This window comes from Equus quagga, chromosome 15 (assembly GCF_021613505.1).
Source record: "Equus quagga isolate Etosha38 chromosome 15, UCLA_HA_Equagga_1.0, whole genome shotgun sequence".
Classification (NCBI taxonomy): Eukaryota; Metazoa; Chordata; class Mammalia; order Perissodactyla; family Equidae; genus Equus; species Equus quagga.
In genome coordinates this window covers 52669229-52686118 of record NC_060281.1, presented here as the reverse complement: position 1 = coordinate 52686118, position 16890 = coordinate 52669229, and the positions used below count along the sequence as shown (strand labels likewise).

Below are 16890 nucleotides of genomic sequence, written 5' to 3'. Positions count from 1 at the left end.
GGAAATCACTAATTTGATTTCTGTTACTACAAATTAGATTTGTGTTTTCTAGAGCTTCATATATATACTGTTTATTCGCCTGCGTTTTTCTCAGCATACGGTTTCTAAGGTTTATGCATTCATTCTATTATGTATATAGTTAATTCACTGCTTTTTATTGCTGAATAGTATTCCATTTTATGACTAGACCACAATTTATTTATCCACTCACCTGTTGATGCTATTTGGGTTGTTTTGATTTTTGGGACTATGATGAATAAAGCAGTTAGTTTTTCATGTGGATACATATTTTTATTTCTCTTGGGTAAATACCTATGATTGGAATTGCTGGGTTGTATGTAAGTGTATGTTTAACTTGATAAGAGATTGCCAAACTGCTTTTCAACATGGTACCATTTTACATTCCTGTCAGCAATGCAGGGGAGTTCCAGTGGCTCCACCCTTACCAATTATTACTGATGTTTTTGTTTACTTGTTCTATTAATTACTGAGAGAGTGTGTCTAAATCTCCACCTATAATTACAGATTTTCCACTTTTCCTTTCAGTGACATCAGTTTTTGCCTCATATATTTTGAAACTTTGTAATTAGCTACACACACGTTTAGGAGTGTTTTATCTTCTTTCTGAGTTGATTCTTTTTTCAGGAAATGCCCCTCTTTCCACCGTTCTGAATTCTATTTTGTCTGCTAATATAGCCACTCGGCTATTTTTTAATTAGAATGTGCATGAATGATACATCTCTTTCTATCCCTTTTCTTTTAACTTATCTATGTGTTTTTATTTAAAGTGGATGTCTTTTAAATAGTGTATAGTTTAGTCTTGCTTTTTAAGAAAATCTAGTCTGAGAATCTCTGACTTTTATTTGGAGTCTTAGACCATTTTTGTAAAAAAAATTGTAATTGACAAAGAATCAACTGTATGTATTATAAGTGTACAATCTGATGAGTTTTGACATGCATATACCTGTGAAGCCATCACCACAGTCAAGAAAAGGGGCATTTTTGTCAGTCCCTAAGTTTCTTTGAGCTCCTCTGTAATCTATTCTTCCCACCATTCCTCTTCCCAGACAACCACTGATCTGCTTTCTGTCACTACAGTTAGCATTTTCTAGAATTTTGTATAAATGGAAACATACCAGATGTATTTTTTTTTGTCTGGCTCCCTTTAAGCATCATAATGATTTTTTTTTTTAAAGATTTTATTTTTTCCTTTTTCGCCCCAAAGCCCCGTGGTACATAGTTGTATATTCTTTGTTGTAGGTCCTTCTAGTTGTGGCATGCGGGACGCTGCCCCAGCGTGGTCCGATGAGCAGTGCCATGTCCGTGCCCAGGATCCGAACCAACGAAACACTGGGCTGCCTGGAGCGGAGCGCGAGAACTTAACCACTCAGCCACGGGGCCAACCCCCTAAGCATCATAATGATTTTGAAATTCATTCATGTTGTTTTTGTTTCAATTTTTTTTGTTCCTTTTTATTTCTGTGTAGTATTCCATCCACATTTGGGTTGTTTTAGCTTTTGGCTATTACAAATAAAGCTGCTATAAATGTCCTTATACCAGTCTTTGTATGGACATATGCTTTTATTTCTTTGGGTAAATACCAAGGAGAGGAATTCCTAGGTCATATGGTAGGCATAGATTTAATTTTTTAAGAAACTGCCAATCTATTTTCCAAGGTGTTTGTGCCATTTTACCTTCTCTCCAGCAGTGTATGAGAGCTCCATTTGCTCCCCTTTCTAATCAACAGTTGGTATGGCTCGTGTTTTTAATTTTAGTAATTTTATTTGGTGTGTTTATATTTCATTTACTATTGTCCATTCATAGGTCTTCATTTGGGAGGTTTCTGTTGAAAATTTTTGCTCAGTTAAAAAAATTTAGTTGTTTGTCTCCTTATTCTGATATATGTCTTTGGCTGATGGATGTGGTGCAAATATTTTCTCCTGGCTTGTGGGTTGCTTTTTTGTTAATGATCTCTTTAGAAGAGTAAAAGTTTTTAATTTTGATCAAGTCCAATTTATCAATTGTTTTATGATTTATGTTTTTTTGTGCTGTCTAAGGAAACTTTGTCTACCTAAGATCACAAAGATTTCCTTCTATGTTTTCTTCGAGAAGTGTTACAGTTTTAAGTTTTACATTTAGGTATATGATGCATTTTCGTGTAGGATGTAAGTATTCATTTTTTTCCATGGAGAGATTTAGTTGTTCCAGCAGCAGTTTTTCAAAAGAATTTCCATTCACCATTAAAGTGCCTTGGCACTTTCCTCAAAAATCAATTAATGTTTATAGATGTGGGCAAAAAGATACAAGGTATATTCAAATAGTTTATCCATAAATCTGAGCAAGATACTGAGTGAAAGAGTGGGCCAAGCTTTAAAAATAATTTATGTGGTTATTAATGTTATTTTCATCAAATATAGTTTCCTTTTAATTATTTTTTTATGTTTGTTCCAGAATGAATTGTGCAATTCCCTTTGATTCTAAAACCACATGAATGGTAACATCCATATTATGATAGCAGAAATCATCCTACCCATTACTTAAATGTTCAGGCTTTCTGGTGAAGAGAAGCCTTGTTCCAGATATTTGGGTTTGGTAACATTCCAGAATTTTCTTCAAATGCAAAGATTCTCTGAAATGACACAAAATGAAAAGATAACCAACTCTCAATTTTCCTAAAAATTCCAGGTTTATAGTATGGATAAAATAACCATAATTTAACTTTCTATATTAGGAGTGCCAAAATAAGTCAACATTTAATTCTGTGACAAAGAAAGAAATATGGAAAAGAACATCCAGTGCCTACGAAAAGAGAGATCTAAAAATTTAATGGTTTAAAAATAGTCTCTACATATAGGATGGGAAAGAGAATAATACAGATTGGACATTTTGGTTTTGAAAACGTGAAATGTCACCACTTAGAACAAATCTGTCATCTCCTAAGAAATACACATTATACAAAGAAATCTACAAGAACATTTTTCATCTTCTTTGTTGATTTTCAGCAAGCTCCTTCCTCCCCACAATAACAATACAACAATACAATACAATACAACTTTTAATCTTCTTCTGGTAGAGCAGAACTTTGAGACCTACCATAGCGGTTGTCTTGTAAAGCACCTTCTGTAAGTTTCACTGGCTTTTTATCACACTTAGATCACATATTCTTTCTTAAATCTTTTCCTGTTTCAATGATTTGGTTGTTTAAAACATGCAAGCTTAATTAAGTCAAGACCTATATTGCAAATAAAAACGTTTTCAAATAGGCTGGACAGAACAATTAAATAAGAACTGGACCGAAAGATCACAGATAACACGCTCCTTGACTTGGTAATATGTGACTACATTTACCCACAGGGTAGGAAGTATTTCATTTGCCCATGATGAATCTAATGGCTTGTGGTGTGTTTGTGCTGTGCCAACAGCAACAGGTGCAAGGGGACAGGCTGTGAAATGGATATTGTGATGAGCTGTGAGACAGTGGTGGGCTGTACACACAGGGTCATTGGCCAGAAAGAACTGTAAGGATTAGATGGGCTCCATACAGTTGCTCTGAGTGTCGGGTCTGCATATGCATGTTTTAAGGAGGGTGCAAGATCAAGCAATGAATTTTCTTAGAGTAGGAGATGGCTCTAACATTTAGGTGACAAAGGAACCGGGTAGTTTCCCTCAGGTGATGGGGGCGGTAGCACCTAAGTGAATGTTGAGAGTCAGAAAGGCCTCTACTTACTACTGGCGGATGGAACCATCCCTTCTTTTGTGGGTGAGCGTAGTCTGATGCGTCTGTATGAATTCCTGCTGCGAATAATATGGTCTTTGCAAATCTAAAAACATCCTTTGGAAAACCTCCTGGCCAAATCACTCCTAAATGCAGATCAGAAAACCCTGGGGAAACACGTGCTCTCCTTTTATTGTGACCTCCTCTCAGTATGGAAAAACCCAGTCCTAACTGGGCGCATGTCCTCCAAATACATGTGTCTTTCCTCCAGCACCGAAAATATTGGGGCTTGGATTAACATAGGCTTCTGAAACTTTCTAAGAGGGCTTTTTCAACCAGAAGTGAGGCAATTTGCCATAATGTGCCCAACACAGTCAATTTTGGAAGGGGTTGCAAAACAAGAACAAGTCATACCATGCCTCATTACTGGGAGGCGAACACCAGCAAATATACTATGTTTCCCAGACTTGGAAGTGACAGGCTCAGAATAATTGCTGGTACACGTAGAGCAATATTACAACTATCTGGTATGTTTTCTAAAAAAAATGCAGCATCAGGATGTGCTTACTAAGGTGCTTCTTAATTCATGTTTTTTAATGGAATGTATCAGACAAACATCTACAAATGAACACGAATACACAGGCATACACACGCATGTGGACGAGTTTCTGTACAGTTTGTCTTAGATGCTTATGTGTGTACACAAGAACCACACAGAAAAACACAATTCCCCCTCTAGCTCCCTGAATTTCTGAATGTCGCCTAACCCATAAAATGTTAAAATATTTCATTTCATATAAAATATCTATAAAAATAGATAATATTTACAAAAACCAGACAGTATTTCCAGTTTTCCTTAGCAACCCACTCAGTCCTCCTTTTCTCATTTTCTTTTCAGAACGTTGCCATCTCCAGCAAAGAGCGCTTGAACAGCTGCGCGGTCCTGGACAGGTCTGTGACTTGGTGTACCATTTCTTGCAAGGCCGTAGTGCTGGGGTAATGGAGGGCGGCCATCTTGGTCGCCATAACTATAGTCTTGAGCTGTTCACAGAGCTGGTTGCTGGAGTTCATCACTTTGTTGCGAATGTCCTGGGCAGCAACCTGCCTTGTCAGTGTGTCTCCAATGAACACCAGTTTGTGTGCACTTAGGATGACAAACTTGCTGTGTGCCACGAAGATCCGCGGGGGCTGGGCTGAGCTGACGCAACTGAAGAGAGCATCGATGGCATTGAGAAGGGAAATGAAATGGGTCTCACACTGGTCATAGTAGAAGCAGAGCAACTGCCTATCCTGAGCACCCACGCTGCTGTTTGTGGTCGGGAGGCTCTGAGAAGGCTTCCACTTGGAGATGTCATTCTCCACGGGCTTTGTAATTTCTTGTTCCAACAACTGGAACTGACTTAGCTGCAAGGAAGAAAAAAGCAGATTCATTAAGGGTAAGGCAGTGTGCTGTAATGAAGACTAACCGGGGCTTGGAGTTAAAAAGACAGGGATTGTAGTCCCTAACCAGTGTCAGGTGCTTGTTAGATGGAAGTCCTTGGTCAAGGTGCCTTGCATCCCCCAACTGTAAAATGTAGAGGTTGAGGAAGATGATCTCTAAGGAATCTTCCAGCTCAGGCCTTCTATGATTGGATGATCAGCCTCTGCTGCCCTTGCGCTGGAAGGAAGCATACGGTTGAAACCCAGCTCTGTTACCTACATCTTCATGCAGGTGTAATGAGTTAATATTTACAAAGTGCTTAGAATGGTGTTTGGTATATTGTAGCTCAGTGCTTGTTAAACATTGAGTGGTGGCAAGGGAAAACCAAATGCAGGGATCTCTTTGTCAAGCAAATCTCTGAGAGTTTGCTCCTTCTGGAGGAAAGCCTTGACTCTGGCCCTTCAAGACTCTTTGATAAACAACAATCCATGGCACTTTTCTGTTTCTCCTACTCTTTCTGTCAAGATGTATAAATGTTATCATCCAGCACGACAGGAAAGACTAATGCATATAAATATATGTGCACTATGGAAAAGAACTGCTCTAAGGGAATTTGAATGCTAATTGTACATCGTAACACTTAGCCCCCAGAATTGTGGAAAGAAAAGGACCTTGCACAGAGTCAGACTCAATGAGTGTTAGCTTTCTTCCTCTCTCCTCACTGCCCGAAGCTGGTGTGTTGTTTAAATTGCAATGATAATATCTCCAGCTATTACACCAAGTCTCAGGAGAGACTCTCTTTTGCAGGTATCTGTGACCTGAGCTTGGGACTCAGTCAGTCTTCTACCCTGAGGTAGGGCTGAGTCAGAGCAGGGATGACCTCACTCAGCTTCTCCCCTGAGAAAGGCACAGTCAGCTTTACTTTTCTGCAGAATCTGTTTTCTTCTTAGGAATTACTGTGGTTTCCACAGGTTTGCTAAAGCTCTGTTATCTTACTTGGCCAGATGCCAAATAAAACATAAACAGATAGAGGATGGTGCTTCAAGATATTTAGCTTATGCTTTTGCAAATATGTTCATAAATATATCATCTCATTAGATGGGGGGTGAGGGGTTTTCTCAATTTACAGAGAATTAACTGGAGTTCAAGGAGGTTAAGTGACTTGCTTAAGGTCACAGAGTTGGTTGGTCAGAAAGCAAGGACGATAACGCTGGTTTCCTGAGTGCAGTGTGCCATTTCAGGTCTCTACATGACATTTCATTTCATCTTAAAAGGTTTATAAATCCTCAATCTATTTCTCGTTATTTTTATGCCCCTGTACTAGCAATACCCATATTATCTGCCCCGCTCATGCCCAACTGTTGAATGAACCTGCCGTGTCCCAAGCCCTTAGTAAATGGACTTGATATATTTTAAAAACAGTGGATCCTGCCCTCCTACCCTTAGATTGGATCAAGTTGAGCCAAGCCATAGGCTTGTGTTGTAGGGGAGAGATAGATGATAGATAGATAGACAGATAGTTGATAGATAGATAGATGGATAGTTGATAGTTGATAGATAGATACATAGATACATAGATAGAGATGGCCCAATCAGACTCTCCTTTTTGGGAATTTAATGAATCACAGAAGGAACTGACTATCAGCTGAGGAAGCTGAGATGAAAAGCCATCTTTAGAAGGGGCTTTGAGTGGCCATTTACGGGTTTTGTAAAGTTATAGAGGAGCCAAATGAGTAGATAAGAAGAGGAAACTACCAAAAGATAGAGGAGAAGAAAGCAGATTTAGAGAGAAGTAAAAGAAGTACAAGAAGAGGAGAGAATTTACAGCCCTAGTTCTCATCAGACTTGGCTATATCTTTTATTTTCTGTTCCTGAATCCCCTACCATGGCCTGACTATAAAACCTGTTTTCTTGGGCTGGCTTGAGTGGGTCTTGTTCCTTGAGACCAACAACCTTAACCCAAATAGTCCTAATATGTCAGAAGCACAGGTTTAGCCTGGAAACATTGCCGTTTGGACGTAACCTGTATACCACCAGATTACTGAAGCCATAAACCTTCTCGCTGTTCTTGTACCCTGTTATATGCCTTGGAGCTTATTTATGCCAAAGTGTGCTGGAAGGATCAAAATCAATCGTTTGAAGTTATACCTTCCTTATTAAGTGAGAAATCTTTTCAATACCAAGTAGGTTTTGTTGTGACTGAACTTACCTGATGATGTTCCAGCTGCATCTTGTTCTGTTTGATGATATTTTCTTTTTCCAACAGCTCTTTCTGTTGCCTCTCAAACTCCTCTTTACCCTATTATTTTTCGACATAAAGAAACATTACATCACCACTGTGATTCATTTATGCTAACAATTTCATTGACAAACGCGTAAATACTCTTTCATTTTCCACTGCCTTGGCAATTTCCCGCATGCCCAATTAGGCCTCTGCGAACCCAAGACAGGGATGACGTGCTTCTCGGCCAGACTTCCAGAGTCACCGTGTAGGTTAGGGCTGAAAATCATAATCTGTTTCTGTGTAGGGGGCCACGCTCTCTGCTCCACTTTACCATTTTCCAAGAGTACCCATGATCCCCTTCAAACTCCTTAAGCAGTACCATTTCTCAGGGTTCTTTTCTGATAGATTATATGTGGACCCATAAACCTCCTAATGCAGGTCTAAATGTGGCCCACAGTGCACTTCTAGTTTCTTGGAATCACTTACAACTCTACACCAAATTAGTGTTTCCCAATATGCAGAGATGGACAACCAGCCAGGTGAATGTTTAATGTCTCCATCTACTCTCTCCCCACGTCTTTCCTCAGTCCTAGGTGTGGCTTAGTGCTCCCTTTCCCAGTGTCTTGCACTCAAGGGAACTGTAGTTAGTTTAATAGTTCTCAGGATAATCTGTGGCTCTCAGTCAAATGAAAAGAACGGCAGAATAAGAAAGTGAGCCAAATTCTAAATAATGGATCTTAATCCCCCAAAGCAAAAGGGCAAGCTATCAGGATCCCAGGCCAATTTGGGGGAACTTCCACTTGTGGGTGGCAGACTGTGACTGCCCAGTTTCCCATATTCAGGTTAAGTTCTAGGTCAAATGGCAAATGCCTAGTGGTCCTCAAGGTAAGTTTGAGGTGTGGTTGAGTTTTTCTGCAAGTTATTACACACACACACACACACACACACATACTATAGAGCTGAGGGGACCTTAGAAATTCTGTAGTGCAGAGGTTTTCAATTTTTTTTTCTTAACAGTGAACCCCCCCGTTTTTTCAAATAAAATATCATGCAGAACTAAATCATAAAATGCAAATGGAACTGGTATGATAATCTGAAGGCCAACTATCCTACTTGGGGCATCTCTGCCCGCTTGCCTGAGGCACACCAATGGGATCTAATCCAGCCCTGTGCTTCGCTCATTTTGTAAATGAGGGAATGAAGGTCCAGGGAGGTTGTATAGATTGGTCACACAATTAGTACCAGGGATAGGTCTAGAGCTGAGGGCTCAGGACTTTCAGGCCCATGTTCTTCCTACTATACAGCATTGCCTCCAGTTTACGAACCACTAATGATGTTTGTGAACCATTAATCATGTTCTCTGCTCTGGTAGCCCAGCCTAACAGCCTGACAGGCATTCGTCCCAGGCTCTCTGAGTGAATATAAGTTATTATGAGCCTGCTTTCTTTACCTGTAGGTGGACATAGTCATAATCATCCATCCAGCTCCTTTCAGAGCCATCACTGCTGCTACAGTCAGGGGGCTGGTCCTTGCCCAGGTTATGGGGTAATGGCTTGTTGAGGCCTTGGGCCTTGTGGTCCCCAGGATGTAGCAGCTGCATCTGGGACCCAGCGTGGGGGTAGTCAGTGGAGTTCATGATGTTCTCAGGCCCATTCTTTACATGTGAGCTACCAGGGCCTGGTCTAAAGAGGGCTTCTGCGTTGCTATTGATCGTTGTGGTGAGCTGCTTGGCATCATCGGGCACCGTCTTTGCTACCATCACAAACCGGTCCAGATCATCACACTTGTTTTGGGGCTTGTTGATGGCCAGAATATTCAGGGACCAGCTGCACTCATTTAAGTCATGGCTGGTTTGGCTCAGAATCTGGTGGGAGTCTTCTACTCTTTGGAGCTCCCGCTTCATTTTGTTGTGGAGGGTGAGTTCTGGGAGGCAGGAAGCATTTGCTGCAGCTCCCTTGGCAAAATGGAGGTAGTCCCTCAGGAACAGCTCCACCTTGTCCACTGCGGTGCGTATCTCGTTGATGTGTCGTTCCATGTATCCGTAACACCGCCAGTCTGTGGTGACCAGCGCCATTAGGCTGGAGACGCCCATCTCCAGGGTCTGCTGGAGCCGATGAAGTCTCTCAATGGCTGTGTCTGGATCCAATAAAAGCCTTTTGTCCTGAGATGGGGAGGCCGACAATGAAGATTCCTTTGAGGTGGTGGAAGATGTGGACATATTACTCCTGGTGCTGCCTGTACTGGAGAAAGATAATCGGTTGATACCATCTACCACGTCCTGAGAGCCTTTGGCATCTGGTGGGTTGTGCAGAGGGACATCGTAAACACCGTCTCTTTCTTCGGGGTTTGCTTTCTCACTGGTTTCTGCTGGCGGCTCAAGAAACTGAACCCCTCGGGGGACATCGTAGGCATCGTTCTGAGTGCCCACTGACTGCCCCAGCTGTGGTGGGGGATGGTTCAGGGAAATGCTTTGGTGTCTTCGCGTCACCAGTTCAGCAGGTCCGGCAGTGTCACAGTTATATTTTATGTGAAGGTCCTTCCCCACTGGCTTGGTGCTGGTTGGGGGGATGTCATAAACGCCCTCAGGTCTGATGTCCGGCCTTCCAGCTTGTCTCATCGGAGGGGGGAAGTCATACTCTTTTTCCCTAAGTGCTGCTTCATCTCGGCAAGCAGAGGGTGGAATGGCATATACCTGCAAAGTAAGTAAAAAATGAAGCTGTCATTTGTTCTGTTGGCTCATGTGAACACGTGGAAACTGAACGGTACATTAAAATCAAGGCCAGAATTCTCAGTCCTGCTTTCTGGCTCTTCTTCTTTCACTCTCCACCCACTAATGGTAGGTATTTTCCAACTCTGCTCTGCTCTGCTCCGTTCCCACTTCCCTCATCCTCTGACAAGTGCATCCTTTCCGTGGCCTCAGTGCTGCCTTGTGTGGACCCCTGCTGGCTGAGTTGCTCTTCCCGGGTCCCAGCTTCAGTTTCTGAGCACGTCCTGGGTATCCTTCCTCAGCTGATCCAGGCTGAGAGGCAGATTATGCATTAACACAACTGACTAGGTGTCAGAAGACCTGCGGTCTCTCCCCGGATCTACCAGCTGTGTGATGCTGAATAAGTCACTTAAAGTTCTGAGACACAGTTCCCTTATCTGTAAAACAAGGCTCGCTGTACTTCCTGTGCAGGCATACACCAGAGGGCAACAGAGTGAGTCAAATGCATTAGTCCATAATGGACTAAGTAAGCTGTAACACCCTATATAAACAGGAGATATATGAGATAGATATATGAGATATATTAATTGCTTGCCAAACTGAATTAATTGTTTTACCTTCTAACTGGCTTTCCTTATTGACTGCCCCATTTCTTTTTTAGTAGGAGCCCCTAAATATGGAATATCTAGAATTATCTTTCATTATTGTTTTTCCTTTCTTCCTTCCTTCTTTCACTCCATCCCTCCTACCCTCCTTCCATTTACTTTCTCACCAAGACCAGTTTTTCTCCTTTGGGTTTGCCCTTGCCACCTTCACTTACCCCTTTAGTAGGAGGGATGTCATAGACCCCTTGAGGTTTTATCTCTACCACTGGAACTGAAAACACAGGGCCTTTTGCTGACGATGGAGGGATGTCATATACCTGAAAAGAAACACTTGAGTTACCCACAATGGAGGTGTCTTACACTTGTCATGATTTCCATTACTAAGCTTTTAACTATGGATTTGTTGACCAGCTCACCCTTGCTCTGTAGCAGCATTCTATGTTTTAAGGGATTGATGGCATTTTTCTAAGTTTTGTGTTCTTTGACTTAGATTAAATATAAAAATGATCTTAAGCAAAATATCTATGCTGTATTTTACTTTTTAAATTTTTAAATTAATTATTTTATTGAGATATAATTGAAATATAACATTAGTTTCAGATGTATGACACAATGATTCGATGTTTGAATGTACTGTGAAAAGATCACCACCGTAAGTCTAGTTAATGTTTATCACCTTACATAGATATGAAATTTTTTTTTCTTGTGATGAGAACTTTTAAGATCTACTGTCTAACCAACTTTAAAATATGCAGTACAGAATCATTAACTAGAGTCCCCATGTTGTACATTGCATCCCCAGTCCTGACTTATTCATAACTGGAAGTCTGTACCTTTTGGCCCCCTTCACCCATTTCACCCGCCCTCCCCTGCCCCCACCTCTGGGAACTACCATTATCTATATTTTAAACTGTAGTTTAAATTTTATACTTCCTGAAATAAAATGATAAGCAACAAAAGCTTTGTCAGATAAAAGCCTAAGATTTCCTGATAAAGCAAATCCAGAAAACATAATTTAAATAACGTTGGCTAAAATGGATCCTGAATAGAAACCTAAAGGAAGCTTCCTATGAAATATACACAATTTGTCATTTCCCTTTCCTCTGCAGCCCTGAAGGAACGCTACCCTTAAAGCTCATCTCTCCCGTGACCACGTTCCCGGTACGTACCCCTTGAGTGGCATGGGAAGGGGGGATGTCATAGATGTCCTTTTGGTGTCTGGATGGGTACTCGTACACATAGCCATGGCCCGACCTGACAGGGGTTATCACCTGTGGACAAGAAGACACAGAGGTGTAAAATCCCAAGCCCCCGGCCTGAGCGAATCTCTTCGCCTCCTAAACAGGCACTCCTCCCTCCCCCAGAAAAAGAAAGAAAGAAAAAAACCAAAGAGAGAAGGAAGAGAAAAGGAAGGAGACAAGGAGACACCAGGTCAGTAAACTTTTAAAACCCTCTTGAATACCCATAAAGAACAAGCCCCTGAAATATCTCTGTCCCCCCGCCTCCCAGTAATAAAGTCATCTCAAAGTTGGTCAGATTAAGTCTCAATTCCCAAAGTGTACTTTAAGAGAGAATTATTTTTAAACCACGAAAATCCTACATCGTCCCTTTGGAGCATCAAAAGCACAGCATAATGAAAAAAAAAAGTTTTTTAAAGGCTCTGAAACTATTTGTAAAGTGAATAATACAGAGTTTGGTCGCTTAAAATTCCTCACATATCTTCCCCCAGGACTCCTCTTCATCTGACATTATTATAACTAAAATTCCATAGGTCACTAGAGTACTTTTATGAAGCTAACGCTCAAACAGCGCTGCCCTTGGAAGCCTCCAGGAGCTTTCAGTCTAAGTTAGGAAACCAGTGCAGGACTGAGTCAGGGAGCAACCAGGAGCAGAGTGCAGGTCTCTCTTCATTTTCCCATTTCCACCAGGGAAGCACACATCCCAGACAGTACCTACGACCCATGCAAGGGATGTCAGAAGTCAAATATGCTCACCACAACTCTGGCATCTGGAACCAATGTCAATGAAATGAATCTCACCCAACAGGCTTGTATTTTCATATCTACATACTTCATTCTGTCCTAAGCATGGGTAGAGAATTATTTGAACTTAAACTCATTTTGAGATACATTTAATCCTCCAAGGGCTTCTAAATTCCCTGGGTCTTGTTTCTGCCTAACCCCTGCCCCCCGAATGACGAACAGCGCCCACCTCCGTATTGCCCATGACATTTTGAGGACAACAGATATTGCAAATTAGGAAGAGTTGGTTGTTCCCTAAGAAACTGTCATCTTTTATCCTTTCTGTAGTGTGCAAACTCTGGCGTCAAGCTGCCTACAAAACTATGTGAAAAATGCTCATGTCCGACTTATGCTGAATTGGATGGAATTCAGCCAAAGGCACCAATGCCCTTCTCCCTGGGGGGCTTTAAAATGCCCAAATTCAATTTGGCTTTAAATCCCTGGTGCACGCAGCTGATTATTTCTTGCAATGAAGGCAAAAGAGATTAGTATGCAGTCACCATCCCATCAAATCTCTCCACTGCCTTGGGTTTAAAAAAGGACTCTATCGCTTTAAGGTTTGTTGGCATGGAGCATACAGAACCATTTTATAGAGTGGCCACTGTACTGTGCACAGCAAATCTTCCTTTTCAAAGCAGGATGCCCTTTGCTCAAGAAAAACACACTGTGTTCCTAATGCCCTTATGTAATTTTTTTTTTCACTATTGTCCAGGAAAGAAATGAAGTTATCTTCTCTTAGTCTACCTCATCAGCTCCTCTATTTATAGCTCTCTATTTGGGCTTTATAATAGAACCTGCTCACAACGCAGCTTTTGTTCAGGCTACAAGTTTCTAAGAGTGGGGTCCGTCACGGGTTGCCAAGTTAGCAATAATGCTAATGGAAAACCAAGGCTGGTTATGCTGAAGCCAGCTGAATGGTTTCATCTTTAGAGTCAAAAAGGGAGCGGGGCTAGGAGACAGACGGGGTGGTGGTGGTATCTGAAATAGCCCCGGATGAAATGAGCATACGGCATGACCTCAGAAAGGCGGGGTCACGGATGAGGCTTTCCTCGCCTTCGTGGATCTTCCCTGGCAGAGAGCATTAATGCTCCCCGATATTTAACATCTCACTTTCTGACAAATGTCACAGAACCCCAACTTGCTCTCTCTTTCTCATTTAGAGGATGCCTGTGGTCATCTGGTTTTTAAAAATTTCACATTCCAAACCAGTCATTTTCCTTGTTTATGCATTAAAAGAAACAGATGGTGAAAACCACAGGGGAGGAAAGCCAACAAAATACAACCTCCCCGATGCCAGCATTCCTGATGTTACCATCTAATTCACGTTGGTCCACAAACGGCATTTAAATGGGGCCAACGTTTTGCATCTGGGCAGACACATCCAGGGCATGCAGCGATCCGCTGTGTGACGCAGGAAAGAACAGGGAGCTGCAAGTCTACTTTTGGACATTCTCCTCCTCAACCCATTGCTTGGGTCACTTACATGCCAATTGTGTGTTCTTTCCTCAGAGGAAAGTGCTGACTGTTCTGTACCTTACAAAGTATCCAGTTTTGTGGTTCATAAGGCCTTTTCTTCCTGCTTGACATAGCACACAAAAACCTTTCTACTATCCCAGAATTACTGAACCTCAGCGTACAAGGAACACCAAGGCCTAGCTAAGGGGACGGAAACTTTGCAAGAATTCTCCTGGGCATTGCACTGCAAGGCACTCATGGAATTGCTACACACAGGGCATTTTACAATTAATTTTCTCAATGAAATCAGGTCAGATTTTTCGCTTCCCTTTTTCCCTCTGTTTGTTTTTCTTTTCTCCATTCTTTTCATTCTGTGTATTTATTTATAGTTACAAGGGTTTAACCTTAGGAATTACCAAACCGACCTATTCGTTCACTAGGGTTGCCACAAAGGGGGCTAAACTGTGGGGTTTCTGGTGCCCTATGACCACTGTTACTGCTTTCCTGTCACCCTGGCAGAGGATTTGCATTTTCCAAATATAGACTTTCTCTTCTGATGAGGAATGCAACCTTCCTCAGATGTTAGTATACCATTCTTGTCAACTAATGGGAGAATCTTCAAGAGACATGGTGCAGAGAAGGGCAGACTGTAGAAATTTAGAAGAGGAGGAGTCCATTTACTAAATCTCCAACACTGGGCCCTGGCAGCGTAGGATCGAAACAGTCCAGAGACTGGCGTGACGTTAGCTCTCTTAATTCATCTGCTCGCATCAAAATAAGCAAACACACATGGCTGGCCCCGCCCTGCCCTTTGGTGTGTTTGGTTCACACCATTTCAAGCCTCAGATCCTGGGCAGCCCGAGCTGTTTTTAGAGACGCTTTAAATACTTCCATGTCTCATAATCTCGAGAGCCATGCATGCTGAGATTTTAAAGAAGAGTCTGTATTGGAGGCAGCAGCGAGGCCTAGGGAAAACTGAAAACCAACAGGTGTGAGGGTCAGAGAGCTGGAAGAGAGGCTCCTGGGTCAGGCATTCAGGCCTCTACATTTGGTTGGCTAGGCGCAGACCTGTAGAAGAGATGCCTGCGAGGCTGAGCAGGTAGGCGGGCAAGGGAGAAACAAGCCGGGATTCTGTGCTGGGGAGACAGAACTCAGACCCTACTGAAATCAGGAGGCAGCCATGCCTCAGCTCCAGCCAACTGCCATCCTGAAAAAATACACCCTGTGTTGCCAGATCTTTCAAATTTTCAGGAGAAGCAAGAAATCTGGATTTTTATGTGAATCTGATTTTCAAAATTGGCTCAAACATTTGAAAAGCATCTTGGCCAAACTAAACTTGTCTCTGGCCCCCAGGGTGCCATCTTCGCCTGCATCTGTCTATTTCTGCCCTCCTCCCTCGGTACCTTGAAAGCCTCTGAGGGCAGGGCCCGAGCGCTCTGCACCAACTCCATGCCTTGGCAAGATTGAACTATCTGTTTTTTATGTACGCCCTGCACTCCACACCTCTGTGCCTTCACTCACACTGTGTCTTTGTGCAAGATGCTCTTCTGCCTTTCCTCATATTCAAATTTTATTCGATTTTCAAGGTCAACCTGAGTGCCCCTCTCCCATGGAGACTTTCCCAGACAGATATAATATCTCCCTCCTTGAACTCCCCGAGTATGTTATCCATGCATCCTAACGGTACTGATCTTTTGTGGTTTGACTGTTATGGTGCATCTCATCTCTTCCCTTAGCATTGTGGAGACAGACCACTTCTTTTTCATTTGTATATAAACAGCAGGGCCTAGCACGGTGCCTCGAATATAACAGGTCTTAGATAAATTTATTGATTGAATACATTAAAGAACTAAAGGAGAACTCAAGGCTTTTCTTATGCAAGTTGGTGTGGAACTAGAGAGAGACTAAACAAGGTCTGCTTATGTAGGATAAGGTTGGTTTCCAGGTAAGTCAGCTCTAGGTTGAGTGGGACCCATGGGATAAGGGGCAGAACTGTGTCTTAGCAGCCAAGTTAGGAGCCAAGAAAACGGAGTGAATGTTAGGTAAAGTTGAGAAACCAGAAGCCATGGAAGAATTATCACCTGCACCACCATTCGGTGCAAACCACGATGGGAGGCCAAGAAGGGCCACTACATGGTTTCCTTTTCCCCAGTCTAGAGCCTGCATGTGACATGAACACCTGCATTCTTGTCAGCCACAAGCTGGAAACATATGGGGGAGTTTTGCAAAAAGGAATCAAAACAAACTCTGCTTTTTACTCTAACATCAGAAGGAAAACACAACAGAAAGGAACAGGAGTCATGCTTTCTCTAGTTCTGAAAATATGTGACAGGTCTGTGTCATGAAAAGCTGCGTACCAGAGGCCAAGGCCACAATGGGTCTTTAGCTCATTGAAAGGATTAGGTGATGTGAAGGAAGTGATTGAGAACAGAAGTTGGACTCAGGCAGAGCTGGATCTAAATCCTGGCTCTACCACTTACTAGTGCTAAGAACATGACGACGGTATTTGTCTATTCTAAGCCTCTTTCCTCATTAGTAAGTGGAAATAATAATACTTATAGGCTATTATGAGTATTAAATGAGATCAAGTACATAACATACCCAGTGAAGAGTAAACCCTCAAGCCTTAGGTATTTTTATTATAAGTGTCACCTGGGCTATATAGATTTTACTTTTGGACTTAAATTGTGGACTAGGCAGTTGAGACCAACCATCCTACTGCAGACAGCTTTAACAACTGTCT

The 16890-nt window shown here is 42.1% G+C and overlaps 1 protein-coding gene across 2 annotated transcripts in view; it reads right to left on the bottom strand.

Moving 5' to 3' along the window:
* Positions 1-2808: 2808 nt before the first annotated feature.
* Positions 2809-16890, bottom strand: part of NEDD9 (neural precursor cell expressed, developmentally down-regulated 9) — a 46886-nt gene continuing 32804 nt past the window's right edge. The window contains exons 3-7 of one of the 2 annotated variants that reach the window (XM_046640370.1): positions 11841-11942; positions 10887-10988; positions 8810-10051; positions 7345-7434; positions 2809-5119 (exon numbers count right to left, since the gene is read on the bottom strand). In XM_046640370.1, the coding sequence (XP_046496326.1) occupies positions 4610-5119; positions 7345-7434; positions 8810-10051; positions 10887-10988; positions 11841-11942 (2046 nt within the window). In that variant the 3' untranslated portion in view covers positions 2809-4609. The remainder of the gene's footprint in view (positions 5120-7344; positions 7435-8809; positions 10052-10886; positions 10989-11840; positions 11943-16890) is intronic. The other variant, XM_046640371.1, reaches the window with a different exon arrangement.